This window comes from Mya arenaria, chromosome 5 (genome assembly GCF_026914265.1).
Source record: "Mya arenaria isolate MELC-2E11 chromosome 5, ASM2691426v1".
In the NCBI taxonomy this organism is placed as follows: Eukaryota; Metazoa; Mollusca; class Bivalvia; order Myida; family Myidae; genus Mya; species Mya arenaria.
Genome location: NC_069126.1, coordinates 1720253 through 1738160, shown reverse-complemented (window position 1 = coordinate 1738160; position 17908 = coordinate 1720253). Strand labels below are relative to the sequence as shown.

The 17908-nt window shown below is 44.8% G+C and overlaps 1 protein-coding gene across 2 annotated transcripts in view; it reads left to right on the top strand.

Moving 5' to 3' along the window:
• Positions 1–914: 914 nt before the first annotated feature.
• The window catches only part of LOC128234387 (ammonium transporter Rh type B-like), a 37305-nt gene continuing 20311 nt past the window's right edge, over positions 915–17908 (top strand). For both annotated transcript variants that reach the window (XM_052948599.1, XM_052948598.1), the window contains exon 1: positions 915–1524. In XM_052948599.1, the coding sequence (XP_052804559.1) occupies positions 1314–1524 (211 nt within the window). In that variant the 5' untranslated portion in view covers positions 915–1313. The remainder of the gene's footprint in view (positions 1525–17908) is intronic.

Sequence of the window (17908 nt, the reverse complement as noted above, 5' to 3'; positions counted from 1 at the left end):
TCTAACTATTACATAAAAAGTGCATTTTCCAAAACATGAGCGAGTCCCTTTACCAACGTTCAATGTGAATCACCGACACACAACATCTCCTCTAAACCTGGCCTTGATCGTGGACATTATTGTAACTCATATATCAAGAAACAACATTAAGGAAAATCACAATACGATGGTATGATTCTTGATAACAACGTCATCGGTTAAGTGACAAAGGATACTACATAATAATTCCATTTCAGTAAAATCAAATGTGATGTTGTAATTGGAATACTTGCTATTCAACATTAATTATATATGTTATGGACAAGACGAATGATATCCGGGGCGGATCCAGGATTTGACGTTAGCTGTGGCGTAACAATGGTGCGCAACGATAGATGAATACGCCCCTCCTCCGTACCCGTAACTGATATGGTGTCAAATTTTGGCTGGGGGGTGCATTTTGAGCGTATTTTGTTACGTTTTTCTCTGCCATATTGACCATTTAAAGTAAACGTGAACGATTGTATGTGTGCCCCCACCCCCCACCCCCCACCCCCTCCCCTATGATTCGGAACATACAGGTTAGAATACAATGCAATATTTTACGAATGGTAAAGTAATTTTAAATCATAACATTGCTTTGCTCTCCCCACAAGCCACGACTTAGGTACTGGTAAGGCTTTGTTTACTTAAACAATCTTGCAACGCCCGTATAATCTTCCGTATTATATATCAGCGCGTGTCACTACGTTAAAATGCAAGAAAAAAATATCTCCCATCAGTTATTTTCTTATTGCAAAATTTTAAACAACCAAAAATTACTTTCTCTGAAGAACGAAACTTAAACGGGTAGATTCAATGACAAGGTGTGTTCGGAAGGGCGCTTCTGATTGGTCAAACCTTTTGTCACACCTCCAAATAACAGCTGACTGATTTATAGCCGCCAGATTCCTCCAACTTACTCTATTAAACGTAAGGAATTGCTTGTCTGACAATATGAACGTTTTTTCTTCTATTTTTTTACAGTGATAGTACAATAATTTGAGCAGCATTAACGCTGTGAAACTAGGATTTATAACTACTGCAAAGAATTTAAAGCAAACAGTTCAGTCGATGCGCCTGTACTACATATATATTTGTTTACCAAAAGAGCATAAAGAGGAAATAAGTTATCGCGTAGAAATACGTGCAAAAACAACAACAACAAAGAGGAAATAAGTTATCGCGTAGAAATACGTGCAAAAACAACAACAACAAAGAGGAAATAAGTTATCGCGTAGAAACACGTGCAAAAACAACAACAACAAAGAGTTTTCTAGATTAAGATTAAAACAATGGGTAAAGTGTTCCGGTTCAAGTTTGGGAGTGTGGCCCTGTTTGTCCAGGTAGTTTTCATCGTCCTGTTCGCCACCCTCCTCGAGTATGATGACTCCGCCGACCCGAAACTGCCCATGGTTGGCGACCACAACTACGTCCCGCCGACTAGCGAAAACGCCACCTCCGATGGTGAAACGACGTGGGCGCGAGTCTCCAGGAAATACCCACGTAAGTGATAGTAATTGTAATTTAGTGTTAAAGTGGGCGGGGGGGGGGGATATACATAAACATAGCATAATTGAAATGCAGACTTCATACACGTGTTTTACCTTCAACAAAACCGTTGTAACCTTTTTCATAAGATGGGGTTTGTTTTGTTATATATTTCTATATTTAAATTTAGAAATGTCACTTGATCCCTGTTGTAGTTTGTTGTTAAATATAATAATATTCATTTTTTGTTCGTATTATTGTCTAACCTGACATTGTTGAAGTTCAAAACAGTGCCAATGCCAACTTAGCCGTCAGTACTTTTATCATGTGAAAAGATAAAGATCTTTTATGCCACTTAACGATTAAGACTTCAGAAACAATTAATCTCCTTTTAGCAGCTAATTGTTCAAACCCATGTGTGAGTCCACTTGCTCGGGTAGTATTACGAGTCCGATCAATGCCAACCACGGGTCACGTGATCTTTGGAGGTCAATGGAACAGCGTGTGTTCTACATTTAATTAGACCAAAATACAACTGTAATGGCCTTATATCAGCCCATCATAAGACCATGTCCGAATCCTTTTAGCCTTTGTATTATGTTTTACAAGCAAACCAAACAATTGCCGTTATTTGAATGCATGTATTATATGCATTGTCTGTATGTTTCAACGGTGACATAGACATTTTCATCTCGTTACAAAGGTGACTTATATTTCAAACACCGGCGGCATTCTTCAAGGCCGTTATTTGCTCCGTTTTTATAGTCTTATTTGTAAGCCTTATTGTATCATGTTTCTAGACCTATCCGTCTAACTGACTTCGTTCATAAAAGTCGGCAAAGCTGGTCTACATCCAGACCTTGTTTCAGGATTTTGTTTTTACCACACCCAGAGGATCCCTTTCCTTCATGTCACAACAACTACTCGTATATGACAATTCTCATTATGATGCAAAGCGAAAAAATATACAAAAATACGCCCATGGAGCACGATTTTCAAATCGCTTTACAAGGTTAAACCGATACCAATTGTAAAATCCCGTCACCAAAGGTGATATTATACTAAAATTTACCTTCTACCCATGTGATACTGTACTTATATTTACCTTCTATGCAGGGGATATTGTACTTATATTTACCTTCTACCCCGAGGATACCGTATTTATATTTACCTTCCACCCCGGGGATACCGTATTTATATTTACCTTCCACCCCGGGGATACCGTATTTATATTTACCTTCTACCCCGAGGATACCGTATTTATATTAACCTTCTACTCAGGTGATATTGTATTTATATTTACCTTCTACCCCGGGGATACCGTATTTATATTTACCTTCTACCCCGGGGATACCGTATTCATATTTACCTTCTATCCAGGTGATATTGTACTTATATTTACCTTCTACTCAGGTGATATTGTACTGATATTTACACTCTACCCAGGTGATATTGTATTTATATTTACCTTCTACCCCGGGGATACCGTATTTATATTTACCTTCTATCCAGGTGATATTGTACTTATATTTACCTTCTACTCAGGTGATATTGTACTTATATTTACCTTCTACCCCGGGGATACCGTATTTATATTTACCTTCTACTCAGATGATATTGTAATTATATTTACCTTCTACCCCGGGGATACCGTTTTTATATTTACCTTCTACCCCGTGAATACAGTATTTATATTTACCTTCTACCCAGAGGATATTGTACTTATATTAACATTCTTTCCAGGTGATATTTTACTTATGTTTACCTTCTACCCCGGGGATACCGTATTTATATTTACCTTCCACCCCGGGGATATTGTATTTATATTTACCTTCCACCCCGGGGATACCGTATTTATATTTACCTTCTACCCCGAGGATACCGTATTTATATTAACCTTCTACTCAGGTGATATTGTATTTATATTTACCTTCTACCCCGGGGATACCGTATTTATATTTACCTTCTACCCCGGGGATACCGTATTCATATTTACCTTCTATCCAGGTGATATTGTACTTATATTTACCTTCTACTCAGGTGATATTGTACTGATATTTACACTCTACCCAGGTGATATTGTATTTATATTTACCTTCTACCCCGGGGATACCGTATTTATATTTACCTTCTATCCAGGTGATATTGTACTTATATTTACCTTCTACTCAGGTGATATTGTACTTATATTTACCTTCTACCCCGGGGATACCGTATTTATATTTACCTTCTACTCAGATGATATTGTAATTATATTTACCTTCTACCCCGGGGATACCGTTTTTATATTTACCTTCTACCCCGTGAAAACAGTATTTATATTTACCTTCTACCCAGAGGATATTGTACTTATATTAACATTCTTTCCAGGTGATATTTTACTTATGTTTACCTTCTACCCCGGGGATACCGTATTTATATTTACCTTCTACTCAGGTGATATTGTACTGATATTTACCTTCTACCCAGATGATATTGTACTTATATTTACCTTCTACCCAGGGGGTTACCGTTTTTATATTTACCTTCTACCCCGGGGATACTGTATTTATATTTAGCTTCTACCCAGAGGATATTGTACTTATATTTACATTCTTCCCAGGTGATATTGTACTTATATTTACCTTCTACTCAGGTGATATTGTACTTATACTTACCTTCTACCCAGGTGATATTGTTCTTATTATTACCTTCTACCTAGTTGAAATTGTACTTATATTTACCTTGTACCCAGGTGATATGTTACTTATATTTACTTCGACCCCGGGGTTACCGTATTTATATTTACCTTCTTCTCGGGTGATATTGTACTTATATTTACCTTCTACCCAGGTGGTTACCGTTTTTATATTTACCTCCTACCCAGGGGGTTACCGTTTTTATATTTACCTTCTACCCCGGGGATACTGTATTTATATTTAGCTTCTACCCAGAGGATATTGTACTTATATTTACCTCCTACCCAGGGGGTTACCGTTTTTATATTTACCTTCTACCCCGGGGATACTGTATTTATATTTAGCTTCTACCCAGAGGATATTGTACTTATATTTACCTTCTACCCAGGGGGTTACCGTTTTTATATTTACCTTCTACCCCGGGGATACTGTATTTATATTTAGCTTCTACCCAGAGGATATTGTACTTATATTTACATTCTTCCCAGGTGATATTGTACTTATATTTACCTTCTACTCAGGTGATATTGTACTTATACTTACCTTCTACCCAGGTGATATTGTACTTATTATTACCTTCTACCTAGTTGAAATTGTACTTATATTTACCTTGTACCCAGGTGATATGTTACTTATATTTACTTCGACCCCGGGGTTACCGTATTTATATTTACCTCCTACCCAGGTAATATTGTACTTATATTTACCTTCTACCCAGGTAATATTGTACTTATATTTACCTTCTACCCCGGGGATACCGTATTTATATTAACCTTCTACCCCGGGGATACCGTATTTATATTTACCTCCTACCCAGGTAATATTGTACTTATATTTACCTCCTACCCAGGTAATATTGTACTTATATTTACCTTCTACCCAGGTAATATTGTACTTATATTTACCTTCTACCCAGGTGATATTGTACTTATATTTACCTTCCATTCAGGTGATATTGTACTTATATTTACCTTCTACCCCGGGGATACGTATTCATATATACCTTTTACCCAGGTGATATTGTACTCATATTTACCTTCTACCCAGATGATATTGTACTTATATTTACCTTCTACCCCGGGGATACCGTACTTAATATTTACCTTCTACCCAGGTGATTGTACACTTATAGTTATGGAAAGTACCAATCAAAGACAATATTTACAGTAAGAAATCTGGATTTGATATTGAACTAAGTGTCTAAATACAAAACGAGGAAGTCAACTAGGTCTAACCATCCTTGAATACTTCTACTCTGAAGCACAATAAACAACGCCGTGTTTTGTATGAAAAGAACCTATCTTTGCAAACAGGCCAAGCTACACATATTCAAATATATTCCCAAAGTGTCGAACATAAGGTCTTGTATTATGTGTACTTGTGTAGGATACGACCCTATAATAGTATAAAAAAAACCTCCAGTGAGGCGAACTCATACTTTTTTTTTCTTCCGGTTGAAAAAGCGTGCACTCATACGTAAAATTTATAAAAAGGACTTACACTCATATGTGACTGTGGGTGTAAGAGGAAGAATATGACTGTGGGTGTGAGAGGTAGACTGTGACTGTGGGTGTGAGAGGTAGAATGTGACTGTGGGTGTGAGAGGTAATATGTGACAGTGGGTGTGAGAGGTAGAATGTGATTGTATATGTGAGCGGAAGAATGTGACTGTGGGTGTGAGAGGTAGAATGTGACTGTATATGTGAGCGGAAGAATGTGACTGTGGGTGTGAGAGGTAGAATGTGACTGTATATGTGAGCGGCAGAATGTAACTGTGGGTGTAAGAGGAAGAATATGACTGTATGTGTGAGCGGAAGAATGTGACTGTGGGTGTGAAAGGTAGTATGTGACTGTGGGTGTGAGAGGTAGAATGTGACAGTGAATGTGAGAGGTAGAATGTACATGTGGATGTGAGAGGTAGAATGTGACTGTGAGTGTGAGAGGTAGAATGTGACAGTGGGTGTGATAGGTAGTATGTGACTGTGGGTGTGAGAGGTAGAACGTGACTGTGGGTGTGAGAGGTAGTATGTGACTGTGGGTGTGAGAGGTAGAATGTGACTGTGAGTGTGAGAGGTAGAATGTGACAGTGGGTGTGAGAGGTAGAATGTGACTGTGGGTGTGAGAGGTAGAACGTGACTGTGGTTGTGAGAGGTAGTATGTGACTGTGGGTGTGAGAGGTAGAATGTGACTGTGGGTGTGAGAGGTAGAACGTGACTATGGGTGTGAGAGGTAGAACGTGACTGTAGTTGTGAAAGGTAGTATATGTGACTGTGGGTGTGAGAGGTAGAATGTGACTGTGGGTGTGAGAGGTAGAATGTGACTGTGAGTGTGAGAGGTAGAATGTGACTGTGGGTGTGAGAGGTAGAACGTGACTATGGGTGTGAGAGGTAGAACGTGACTGTAGTTGTGAAAGGTAGTATATGTGACTGTGGGTGTGAGAGATAGAATGTACATGTGGGTGTGAGAGGTAGAATGTGACTGTGAGTGTGAGAGGTAGAATGTGACTGTGGGTGTGAGAGGTAGAACGTGACTGTGGGTGTGAGAGGTAGAACGTGACTGTGGGTGTGAGAGGTAGAATGTGACTGTGGGCGTGAGAGGTAAAACGTGACTGTAGTTGTGAGAGGTAGTATGTGACTGTGGGTGTGAGAGGAAGAACGTGACTGAGGGTGTGATAGGTAGAACGTGACTGTGGGTGTGATAGGTAGAACGTGACTGTGGGTGTGAGAGGTAGAACGTGACTGTGGGTGTGAGAGGTAGAACGTGACTGTGGGTGTGATAGGTAGAACGTGACTGTGGGTGTGAGAGGTAGAATGTGACTGTGGGTGTGATAGGTAGAACGTGACTGTGGGTGTGAGAGGTAGAATGTGACTGTGGGTGTGAGAGGTAGAACGTGACTGTGGGTGTAAGAGGAAGAATGTGACTGTGGGTGTGAGAGGAAGAACGTGACTGTGGGTGTGAGAGGTAGAATGTGATTGTGGGTGTAAGAGGAAGAACGTGACTATGGGTGTGAGGGGTAGAATGTGATTGTGGGTGTAAGAGGAAGAATGTGATTGTGGGTGTGAGAGGTAGAACGTGACTGTGGTTGTGAGAGGTAGTATGTGACTGTGGGTGTGAGAGGTAGAACGTGACTGTGGGTGTGAGAGGTAGAACGTGACTATGGGTGTGAGAGGTAGAACGTGACTGTAGTTGTGAAAGGTAGTATATGTGACTGTGGGTGTGAGAGGTAGAATGTGACTGTGAGTGTGAGAGGTAGAATGTGACTGTGGGTGTGAGAGGTTGTATATGTGACTGTGAGTGTGAGAGGTAGAATGTACATGTGGGTGTGAGAGGTAGAATGTGACTGTGAGAGTGAGAGGTAGAATGTGACTGTGGGTGTGAGAGGTAGAATGTGACTGTGGGTGTGAGAGGTAGAATGTGACAGTGGGTGTGATAGGTAGTATGTGACTGTGGGTGTGAGAGGTAGAACGTGACTGTGGTTGTGAGAGGTAGTATGTGACTGTGGGTGTGAGAGGTAGAATGTGACTGTGGGTGTGAGAGGTAGAATGTGACTGTGGGTGTGAGAGGTAGAATGTGACTGTGGGTGTGAGAGGTAGAACGTGACTGTGGTTGTGAGAGGTAGTATGTGACTGTGGGTGTGAGAGGTAGAACGTGACTGTGGGTGTGAGAGGTAGAACGTGACTATGGGTGTGAGAGGTAGAACGTGACTGTAGTTGTGAAAGGTAGTATATGTGACTGTGGGTGTGAGAGGTAGAATGTGACTGTGGGTGTGAGAGGTAGAATGTGACTGTGAGTGTGAGAGGTAGAATGTGACTGTGGGTGTGAGAGGTTGTATATGTGACTGTGAGTGTGAGAGGTAGAATGTACATGTGGGTGTGAGAGGTAGAATGTGACTGTGAGAGTGAGAGGTAGAATGTGACTGTGGGTGTGAGAGGTAGAATGTGACTGTAGGTGTGAGAGGAAGAATGTGACTGTGAGATTGTGACTGTGGGTGTGAGAGGTAGAATGTGACTGTGGGTGTGAGAGGTAGAACGTGACTGTGGGTGTGAGAGGTAGAACGTGACTGTGGGTGTGAGAGGTAGAACGTGACTGTAGTTGTGAAAGGTAGTATATGTGACTGTGGGTGTGAGAGGTAGAATGTGACTGTGGGTGTGAGAGGTAGAATGTGACTGTGGGTGTGAGAGGTAGAATGTGACTGTGGGTGTGAGAGGTTGTATATGTGACTGTGAGTGTGAGAGGTAGAATGTACATGTGGGTGTGAGAGGTAGAATGTGACTGTGAGAGTGAGAGGTAGAATGTGACTGTGGGTGTGAGAGGTAGAATGTGACTGTGGGTGTGAGAGGAAGAATGTGACTGTGAGATTGTGACTGTGGGTGTGAGAGGTAGAATGTGACTGTGGGTGTGAGAGGTAGAACGTGACTATGGGTGTGAGAGGTAGAACGTGACTGTAGTTGTGAAAGGTAGTATATGTGACTGTGGGTGTGAGAGATAGAATGTACATGTGGGTGTGAGAGGTAGAATGTGACTGTGAGTGTGAGAGGTAGAATGTGACTGTGGGTGTGAGAGGTAGAACGTGACTGTGGGTGTGAGAGGTAGAACGTGACTGTGGGTGTGAGAGGTAGAATGTGACTGTGGGCGTGAGAGGTAAAACGTGACTGTAGTTGTGAGAGGTAGTATGTGACTGTGGGTGTGAGAGGTAGAACGTGACTGTGGGTGTGATAGGTAGAACGTGACTGTGGGTGTGAGAGGTAGAACGTGACTGTGGGTGTGAGAGGTAGAATGTGACTGTGGGTGTGAGAGGTAGAACGTGACTGTGGGTGTGAGAGGTAGAACGTGACTGTGGGTGTGAGAGGTAGAATGTGACTGTGGGTGTGATAGATAGAACGTGACTGTGGGTGTGAGAGGAAGAATGTGACTGTGGGTGTGAGAGGTAGAACGTGACTGTGGGTGTGAGAGGAAGAATGTGACTGTGGGTGTTAGAGGAAGAACGTGACTGTGGGTGTGAGAGGTAGAATGTGATTGTGGGTGTAAGAGGAAGAATGTGACTGTGGGTGTGAGAGGTAGAATGTGATTGTGGGTGTAAGAGGAAGAACGTGACTATGGGTGTGAGGGGTAGAATGTGATTGTGGGTGTAAGAGGAAGAATGTGATTGTGGGTGTGAGAGGTAGAACGTGACTGTGGTTGTGAGAGGTAGTATGTGACTGTGGGTGTGAGAGGTAGAACGTGACTGTGGGTGTGAGAGGTAGAACGTGACTACGGATGTGAGAGGTAGAACGTGACTGTAGTTGTGAAAGGTAGTATATGTGACTGTGGGTGTGAGAGGTAGAATGTGACTGTGAGTGTGAGAGGTAGAATGTGACTGTGGGTGTGAGAGGTTGTATATGTGACTGTGAGTGTGAGAGGTAGAATGTACATGTGGGTGTGAGAGGTAGAATGTGACTGTGAGAGTGAGAGGTAGAATGTGACTGTGGGTGTGAGAGGTAGAATGTGACTGTGGGTGTGAGAGGTAGAATGTGACAGTGGGTGTGAGAGGTAGTATGTGACTGTGGGTGTGAGAGGTAGAACGTGACTGTGGTTGTGAGAGGTAGTATGTGACTGTGGGTGTGAGAGGTAGAATGTGACTGTGAGTGTGAGAGGTAGAATGTGACTGTGGGTGTGAGAGGTAGAATGTGACTGTGGGTGTGAGAGGTAGAACGTGACTGTGGGTGTGAGAGGTAGTATGTGACTGTGGGTGTGAGAGGTAGAACGTGACTGTGGGTGTGAGAGGTAGAACGTGACTGTGGGTGTGAGAGGTAGAACGTGACTGTAGTTGTGAAAGGTAGTATATGTGACTGTGGGTGTGAGAGGTAGAATGTGACTGTGGGTGTGAGAGGTAGAATGTGACTGTGGGTGTGAGAGGTAGAATGTGACTGTGGGTGTGAGAGGTTGTATATGTGACTGTGAGTGTGAGAGGTAGAATGTGACTGTGGGTGTGAGAGGTAGAATGTGACTGTGAGAGTGAGAGGTAGAATGTGATTGTGGGTGTGAGAGGTAGAATGTGACTGTAGGTGTGAGAGGAAGAATGTGACTGTGAGATTGTGACTGTGGGTGTGAGAGGTAGAATGTGACTGTGGGTGTGAGAGGTAGAACGTGACTATGGGTGTGAGAGGTAGAACGTGACTGTAGTTGTGAAAGGTAGTATATGTGACTGTGGGTGTGAGAGATAGAATGTACATGTGGGTGTGAGAGGTAGAATGTGACTGTGAGTGTGAGAGGTAGAATGTGACTGTGGGTGTGAGAGGTAGAACGTGACTGTGGGTGTGAGAGGTAGAACGTGACTGTGGGTGTGAGAGGTAGAATGTGACTGTGGGTGTGAGAGGTAAAACGTGACTGTAGTTGTGAGAGGTAGTATGTGACTGTGGGTGTGAGAGGTAGAACGTGACTGAGGGTGTGATAGGTAGAACGTGACTGTGGGTGTGATAGGTAGAACGTGACTGTGGGTGTGAGAGGTAGAATGTGACTGTGGGTGTGAGAGGTAGAACGTGACTGTGGGTGTGAGAGGTAGAACGTGACTGTGGGTGTGAGAGGTAGAATGTGACTGTGGGTGTGAGAGGTAGAACGTGACTGTGGGTGTGAGAGGAAGAATGTGACTGTGGGTGTGAGAGGTAGAACGTGACTGTGGGTGTAAGAGGAAGAATGTGACTGTGGGTGTTAGAGGAAGAACGTGACTGTGGGTGTGAGAGGTAGAATGTGATTGTGGGTGTAAGAGGAAGAATGTGACTGTGGGTGTGAGAGGAAGAACGTGACTGTGGGTGTGAGAGGTAGAATGTGATTGTGGGTGTAAGAGGAAGAACGTGACTATGGGTGTGAGGGGTAGAATGTGATTGTGGGTGTAAGAGGAAGAATGTGACTGTGGGTGTGAGAGGTAGAACGTGACTGTGGGTGTGAGAGGTAGTATGTGACTGTGGGTGTGAGAGGTAGAACGTGACTGTGGGTGTGAGAGGTAGAACGTGACTGTGGGTGTGAGAGGTAGAACGTGACTGTAGTTGTGAAAGGTAGTATATGTGACTGTGGGTGTGAGAGGTAGAATGTGACTGTGAGTGTGAGAGGTAGAATGTGACTGTGGGTGTGAGAGGTTGTATATGTGACTGTGAGTGTGAGAGGTAGAATGTACATGTAGGTGTGAGAGGTAGAATGTGACTGTGAGAGTGAGAGGTAGAATGTGACTGTGGGTGTGAGAGGTAGAATGTGACTGTGAGTGTGAGAGGTAGAATGTGACTGTGGGTGTGAGAGGTAGTATGTGACTGTGGGTGTGAGAGGTAGAACGTGACTGTGGTTGTGAGAGGTAGTATGTGACTGTGGGTGTGAGAGGTAGAATGTGACTGTGAGTGTGAGAGGTAGAATGTGACTGTGGGTGTGAGAGGTAGAATGTGACTGTGGGTGTGAGAGGTAGAACGTGACTGTGGTTGTGAGAGGTAGTATGTGACTGTGGGTGTGAGAGGTAGAACGTGACTGTGGGTGTGAGAGGTAGAACGTGACTGTGGGTGTGAGAGGTAGAACGTGACTGTAGTTGTGAAAGGTAGTATATGTGACTGTGGGTGTGAGAGGTAGAATGTGACTGTGGGTGTGAGAGGTAGAATGTGACTGTGAGTGTGAGAGGTAGAATGTGACTGTGGGTGTGAGAGGTTGTATATGTGACTGTGAGTGTGAGAGGTAGAATGTGACTGTGAGAGTGAGAGGTAGAATGTGATTGTGGGTGTGAGAGGTAGAATGTGACTGTAGGTGTGAGAGGAAGAATGTGACTGTGAGATTGTGACTGTGGGTGTGAGAGGTAGAATGTGACTGTGGGTGTGAGAGGTAGAACGTGACTGTGGGTGTGAGAGGTAGAACGTGACTGTGGGTGTGAGAGGTAGAACGTGACTGTAGTTGTGAAAGGTAGTATATGTGACTGTGGGTGTGAGAGGTAGAATGTGACTGTGGGTGTGAGAGGTAGAATGTGACTGTGAGTGTGAGAGGTAGAATGTGACTGTGGGTGTGAGAGGTTGTATATGTGACTGTGAGTGTGAGAGGTAGAATGTACATGTGGGTGTGAGAGGTAGAATGTGACTGTGAGAGTGAGAGGTAGAATGTGACTGTGGGTGTGAGAGGTAGAATGTGACTGTAGGTGTGAGAGGAAGAATGTGACTGTGAGATTGTGACTGTGGGTGTGAAAGGTAGAATGTGACTGTGGGTGTGAGAGGTAGAACGTGACTATGGGTGTGAGAGGTAGAACGTGACTGTAGTTGTGAAAGGTAGTATATGTGACTGTGGGTGTGAGAGATAGAATGTACATGTGGGTGTGAGAGGTAGAATGTGACTGTGAGTGTGAGAGGTAGAATGTGACTGTGGGTGTGAGAGGTAGAACGTGACTGTGGGTGTGAGAGGTAGAACGTGACTGTGGGTGTGAGAGGTAGAATGTGACTGTGGGCGTGAGAGGTAAAACGTGACTGTAGTTGTGAGAGGTAGTATGTGACTGTGGGTGTGAGAGGTAGAACGTGACTGAGGGTGTGAGAGGTAGAACGTGACTGTGGGTGTGAGAGGTAGAACGTGACTGTGGGTGTGAGAGGTAGAATGTGACTGTGGGTGTGAGAGGTAGAACGTGACTGTGGGTGTGAGAGGTAGAACGTGACTGTGGGTGTGAGAGGTAGAATGTGACTGTGGGTGTGAGAGGTAGAACGTGACTGTGGGTGTGAGAGGTAGAATGTGACTGTGGGTGTGAGAGGTAGAACGTGACTGTGGGTGTAAGAGGAAGAATGTGACTGTGGGTGTGAGAGGAAGAACGTGACTGTGGGTGTGAGAGGTAGAATGTGATTGTGGGTGTAAGAGGAAGAATATGACTGTGGGTGTGAGAGGAAGAACGTGACTGTGGGTGTGAGAGGTAGAATGTGATTGTGGGTGTAAGAGGAAGAACGTGACTATGGGTGTGAGGGGTAGAATGTGATTGTGGGTGTAAGAGGAAGAATGTGACTGTGGGTGTGAGAGGTAGAACGTGACTGTGGGTGTGAGAGGTAGTATGTGACTGTGGGTGTGAGAGGTAGAACGTGACTGTGGGTGTGAGAGGTAGAACGTGACTACGGATGTGAGAGGTAGAACGTGACTGTAGTTGTGAAAGGTAGTATATGTGACTGTGGGTGTGAGAGGTAGAATGTGACTGTGGGTGTGAGAGGTAGAATGTGACTGTGGGTGTGAGAGGTTGTATATGTGACTGTGAGTGTGAGAGGTAGAATGTACATGTGGGTGTGAGAGGTAGAATGTGACTGTGAGAGTGAGAGGTAGAATGTGACTGTGGGTGTGAGAGGTAGAATGTGACTGTGAGTGTAAGAGGTAGAATGTGACAGTGGGTGTGATAGGTAGTATGTGACTGTGGGTGTGAGAGGTAGAACGTGACTGTGGGTGTGAGAGGTAGTATGTGACTGTGGGTGTGAGAGGTAGAATGTGACTGTGGGTGTGAGAGGTAGAATGTGACTGTGGGTGTGAGAGGTAGAATGTGACTGTGGGTGTGAGAGGTAGAACGTGACTGTGGGTGTGAGAGGTAGTATGTGACTGTGGGTGTGAGAGGTAGAACGTGACTGTGGGTGTGAGAGGTAGAACGTGACTATGGGTGTGAGAGGTAGAACGTGACTGTAGTTGTGAAAGGTAGTATATGTGACTGTGGGTGTGAGAGGTAGAATGTGACTGTGGGTGTGAGAGGTAGAATGTGACTGTGGGTGTGAGAGGTAGAATGTGACTGTGGGTGTGAGAGGTTGTATATGTGACTGTGAGTGTGAGAGGTAGAATGTACATGTGGGTGTGAGAGGTAGAATGTGACTGTGAGAGTGAGAGGTAGAATGTGACTGTGGGTGTGAGAGGTAGAATGTGACTGTGGGTGTGAGAGGAAGAATGTGACTGTGAGATTGTGACTGTGGGTGTGAGAGGTAGAATGTGACTGTGGGTGTGAGAGGTAGAACGTGACTATGGGTGTGAGAGGTAGAACCTGACTGTAGTTGTGAAAGGTAGTATATGTGACTGTGGGTGTGAGAGATAGAATGTACATGTGGGTGTGAGAGGTAGAATGTGACTGTGAGTGTGAGAGGTAGAATGTGACTGTGGGTGTGAGAGGTAGAACGTGACTGTGGGTGTGAGAGGTAGAACGTGACTGTGGGTGTGAGAGGTAGAATGTGACTGTGGGCGTGAGAGGTAAAACGTGACTGTAGTTGTGAGAGGTAGTATGTGACTGTGGGTGTGAGAGGTAGAACGTGACTGTGGGTGTGAGAGGTAGAACGTGACTGTGGGTGTGAGAGGTAGAACGTGACTGTGGGTGTGAGAGGTAGAATGTGACTGTGGGTGTGAGAGGTAGAACGTGACTGTGGGTGTGAGAGGTAGAACGTGACTGTGGGTGTGAGAGGTAGAATGTGACTGTGGGTGTGAGAGGTAGAACGTGACTGTGGGTGTGAGAGGAAGAATGTGACTGTGGGTGTGAGAGGTAGAACGTGACTGTGGGTGTAAGAGGAAGAATGTGACTGTGGGTGTTAGAGGAAGAACGTGACTGTGGGTGTGAGAGGTAGAATGTGATTGTGGGTGTAAGAGGAAGAATGTGACTGTGGGTGTGAGAGGAAGAACGTGACTGTGGGTGTGATAGGTAGAACGTGACTGTGGGTGTGAGAGGTAGAATGTGACTGTGGGTGTGATAGGTAGAACGTGACTGTGGGTGTGAGAGGAAGAATGTGACTGTGGGTGTGAGAGGTAGAACGTGACTGTGGGTGTAAGAGGAAGAATGTGACTGTGGGTGTTAGAGGAAGAACGTGACTGTGGGTGTGAGAGGTAGAATGTGATTGTGGGTGTAAGAGGAAGAACGTGACTATGGGTGTGAGGGGTAGAATGTGATTGTGGGTGTAAGAGGAAGAATGTGATTGTGGGTGTGAGAGGTAGAACGTGACTGTGGTTGTGAGAGGTAGTATGTGTCTGTGGGTGTGAGAGGTAGAACGTGACTGTGGGTGTGAGAGGTAGAACGTGACTATGGATGTGAAGGTAGAACGTGACTGTAGTTGTGAAAGGTAGTATATGTGACTGTGGGTGTGAGAGGTAGAATGTGACTGTGAGTGTGAGAGGTAGAATGTGACTGTGGGTGTGAGAGGTTGTATATGTGACTGTGAGTGTGAGAGGTAGAATGTACATGTGGGTGTGAGAGGTAGAATGTGACTGTGAGAGTGAGAGGTAGAATGTGACTGTGGGTGTGAGAGGTAGAATGTGACTGTAGGTGTGAGAGGAAGAATGTGACTGTGAGATTGTGACTGTGGGTGTGAGAGGTAGAATGTGACTGTGGGTGTGAGAGGTAGAACGTGACTATGGGTGTGAGAGGTAGAACGTGACTGTAGTTGTGAAAGGTAGTATATATGACTGTGGGTGTGAGAGATAGAATGTACATGTGGGTGTGAGAGGTAGAATGTGACTGTGAGTGTGAGAGGTAGAATGTGACTGTGGGTGTGAGACGTAGAATATGATTGTGGGTGTGATAGGTAGAATGTGACTGTGGGTGTGAGAGGTAGAACGTGATTGTGGGTGTGAGAGGTAGAACGTGACTGTGGGTGTGAGAGGTAGAATGTGACTGTGGGCGTGAGAGGTAAAACGTGACTGTAGTTGTGAGAGGTAGTATGTGACTGAGGGTGTGAGAGGTAGAACTTGACTGAGGGTGTGATAGGTAGAACGTGACTGTGGGTGTGATAGGTAGAACGTGACTGTGGGTGTGAGAGGTAGAATGTGACTGTGGGTGTGAGAGGTAGAACGTGACTGTGGGTGTGATAGTTAGAGGAGTGTGGGTGTGAGAAGTAGAATGTGACTGTGGGTGTGATAGGTAGAATGTGATTGTGGGTGTAAGAGGAAGAATGTGACTGTGGGTGTGAGAGGAAGAACGTGACTGTGGGTGTGAGAGGTAGAATGTGATTGTGGGTGTAAGAGGAAGAACGTGACTATGGGTGTGAGGGGTAGAATGTGATTGTGGGTGTAAGAGGAAGAATGTGACTGTGGGTGTGAGAGGAAGAACGTGACTGTGGGTGTGAGAGGTAGAACGTGACTGTGGGTGTGAGAGGTAGAATGTGACTGCGGTTGTTAGAGGTAGAATGTGACTGCGGTTGTGAGAGGTCGAACGTGACTGTGGGTGTGAGAGGTAGAATGTTACTGTGTGTGTTAGAGGTAGTATATGTGACTGTGGGTGTGAGAGGTAGAATGTGACTGTGGGTGTGAAAGTTAGAATGTGTCTGTGGGTGTGAGAGGTAGAATGTGACTGCGGTTGTGAGAGGTAGAATGTGACTGCGGCTGTGAGAGGTAGAGCGTGACTGTTGGTGTGAGAGGTAGAACGTGACTGTGGGTGTGATAGGTAGAACGTGACTGTGGGTGTGAGAGGTAGAATGTGACTGTGGGTGTGATAGGTAGAACATTGACTGTGGGTGTGAGAGGAAGAATATGACTGTGGGTGTGAGAGGTAGAACGTGACTGTGGGTATGAGAGGTAGAACGTGACTGTGGGTGTGATAGGTAGAACGTGACTGTGGGTGTGAGAGGTAGTATATGTGACTGTGAGTGTGAGAGGTAGAATGTACATGTGGGTGTGAGAGGTAGAATGTGACTCTGAATGTGAGAGGTAGAATGTGACTGTGAGTGTGCGAGGTAGAATGTGATTGTTGGTGTGAGAGGTGGAATGTGACTGTGGGTGTTAAAGGTAGAATGTGACTGTGGGTGTGAGAGGTGGAATGTGACTGTGGGTTGTAAGAAGTAGAATGTGACTGCAGTTGTGGGAGGTTGATCGTGACTGTGGGTGTGAGAGGTAGAATGTGATTGTATATGTGAAAGGTTGATCGTGACTGTGGGTGTGAGAGGTAGAATGTGACTGTAGATGTAAGAGGTAGAATGTGACTGTAGATGTGAGAGGTTGATTGTGACTGTGGTTGTAAGAGTTAGAATGTGACTGTGCTTGGGAGAGGAAGAATGTGACTGTGAGTGTGAGAGGCAGATTGTGACTGTAGATGTCAGAGGTTGATTGTGACTGTGGTTGTAAGAGTTAGAATGTGACTGTGCTTGGGAGAGGTAGAATGTGACTGTGAGTGTGAGAGGCAGATTGTGACTGTAGATGTCAGAGGTTGATTGTGACTGTGGTTGTAAGGGGTAGAATATGACTGTGGGTTGTAAGAGGCAGAATGTGACTGTAGATGTGAGAAGTTGATTGTGATTGTGGGTGTGAAACGTAGAATGTGACTGTGAGTGTGAGAGTTAGAATGTGACTGTGTTTGGGAGAGGTAGAATGTGACTGTGCTTGGGAGAGGTAGAATGTGACTGTGCTTGGGAGAGGTAGAATGTGACTGTGAGCGTGAGACGTAGAATGTGACTGTGGGTGTGATAGGTGGAATGTGACTGTGGGTGTGAGACGTAAAATGTGACTGTGGGTGTGAGAGGTAAAATGTGACTGTGGGTGTGAGAGTAAGAATGTGACTGTGAGTGTGAGAGGTAGAATGTGACTGTGGGTGTGAGAGGTTGATTGTGACGGTGGGTGTGAGACGTAGAATGTGACTGTGGGTGTGAGAGGTAGAATGTGACTGTGGGTGTGAGAGGTAGAATGTGACTGTGGGTGTGAGAGGTAGAATGTGACTGTGGGTGTGAGAGGTAGAATGTGACTGTGGGTGTGAGACGTAGAATGTGACTGTGCTTGGGAGAGGTAGAATGTGACTGTGCTTGGGA